Source organism: Etheostoma spectabile, chromosome 19, assembly GCF_008692095.1.
Source record: "Etheostoma spectabile isolate EspeVRDwgs_2016 chromosome 19, UIUC_Espe_1.0, whole genome shotgun sequence".
NCBI lineage: Eukaryota > Metazoa > Chordata > Actinopteri > Perciformes > Percidae > Etheostoma > Etheostoma spectabile.
The window spans coordinates 15,666,487-15,667,650 of NC_045751.1; the positions used below are offsets into that span (position 1 = coordinate 15,666,487).

The 1,164-nt window shown below is 48.5% G+C and overlaps 1 protein-coding gene across 2 annotated transcripts in view; it reads right to left on the reverse strand.

Moving 5' to 3' along the window:
• zfta (zinc finger translocation associated) overlaps positions 1–1,164 on the reverse strand; it is a 9,917-nt gene that overhangs the window by 343 nt on the left and 8,410 nt on the right. The window contains exon 5 of one of the 2 annotated variants that reach the window (XM_032544611.1): positions 1–845. This exon is cut by the window's left edge and continues 343 nt beyond it. In XM_032544611.1, the coding sequence (XP_032400502.1) occupies positions 355–845 (491 nt within the window). In that variant the 3' untranslated portion in view covers positions 1–354. Of the gene's footprint in view, positions 849–1,164 lie in introns of both variants that reach the window. The other variant, XM_032544610.1, reaches the window with a different exon arrangement.

Consider the following 1,164-nt stretch of genomic DNA (forward strand, 5'->3'; position numbering starts at 1 on the left):
GCTCAACACACAGGTTGAAAAGAGGAGCTGCAGCAATGTGCAATACAACAAAAAATGTTTTTTTTGAAAATTCAACCACTCTGGTACAACCTCTAAATACAATTATGAACCTAAAGATGAGCATAACAGGAGCACTTAAAAAAAGGAGATTCTAGTATTTGTCAGCCTGGGTATTATTCTCAGACTTTTCATGATACCATTTCACTCGGCACCTGCAATGTAGATATTTGGGAAATTTGGAACAAAGTTAGAGGGCCGAGAATAAGGCCCTGTTTGACATACTTTTTCAGAAAGACGGTAGGAAGGCTGTTTCTGAACAGGGGCCGCGTGAGGATCGTCGGACGGAAGCCCTTTCTACGTGCCAAAGTGTGCTAGAGTGGGAGCCAGCTCGGTGTGTCCGTGGTCCTGGGCGGAGAAGCAGTCGTCAGAGTGGATGAAGTGCATGGCGGCCTGGTTGTAGCTCAGCAGGGCCTGCTGCTTCTCCTCGGGGCCGTAGTCCAGAGAGTGGGGGTGCACCTGCTGGATGTGCCTCTTGATGGTGCTGACCTTCAGCGTGGCCAGAGTGGCGCCGCACACCATGCAGATGAGCCCGTGTCTGCGGCAGTCGTAATCCATCAGGTACTCCATCCGCCAGCGCGCCTGGTAGTTCCTCCGCTGGTCCTTCCCGGGGTAATGGCTGTGTCGAGAGGGCGTGGCCGCGGCACCGTCGTCCCTCGCTCGGCCCTTCCCTCCGCTCACACCCTCCTCCTTCTTCACCATTTTGCTGTGCGTTCGGACATCATGGGAGGTGTCCTCGTTGCTTTCTCCTGTGGTATTTAGGACATCGGCTTCACTCGGGTTGATTTCTGCTAAAACAGCAAGGAGGGTGCTGCAGTTGTTAAACTAAATTAAACCACCTCACTATGACACCCTTAGCCAAGATCTACAGACAAACAAAGCTGCATTTCTTACATCAAAAGTTGCTCATATTTTTGTATCTTAAAGTTGCAATATGTCAAGATTTATTATTGCTTCATGTCGCACAGGTTAACTCTAAGTTTGGTAAATCTGTTTTCAGTTTCTAGGCACCAAAAGCATGGAACGACCATCAATGTTCCCTTAAAGCTTTAGTGCGTAACCTTTTGATATTAATGAACGTCTGTTACATTCAAGCCATTGCCAAAT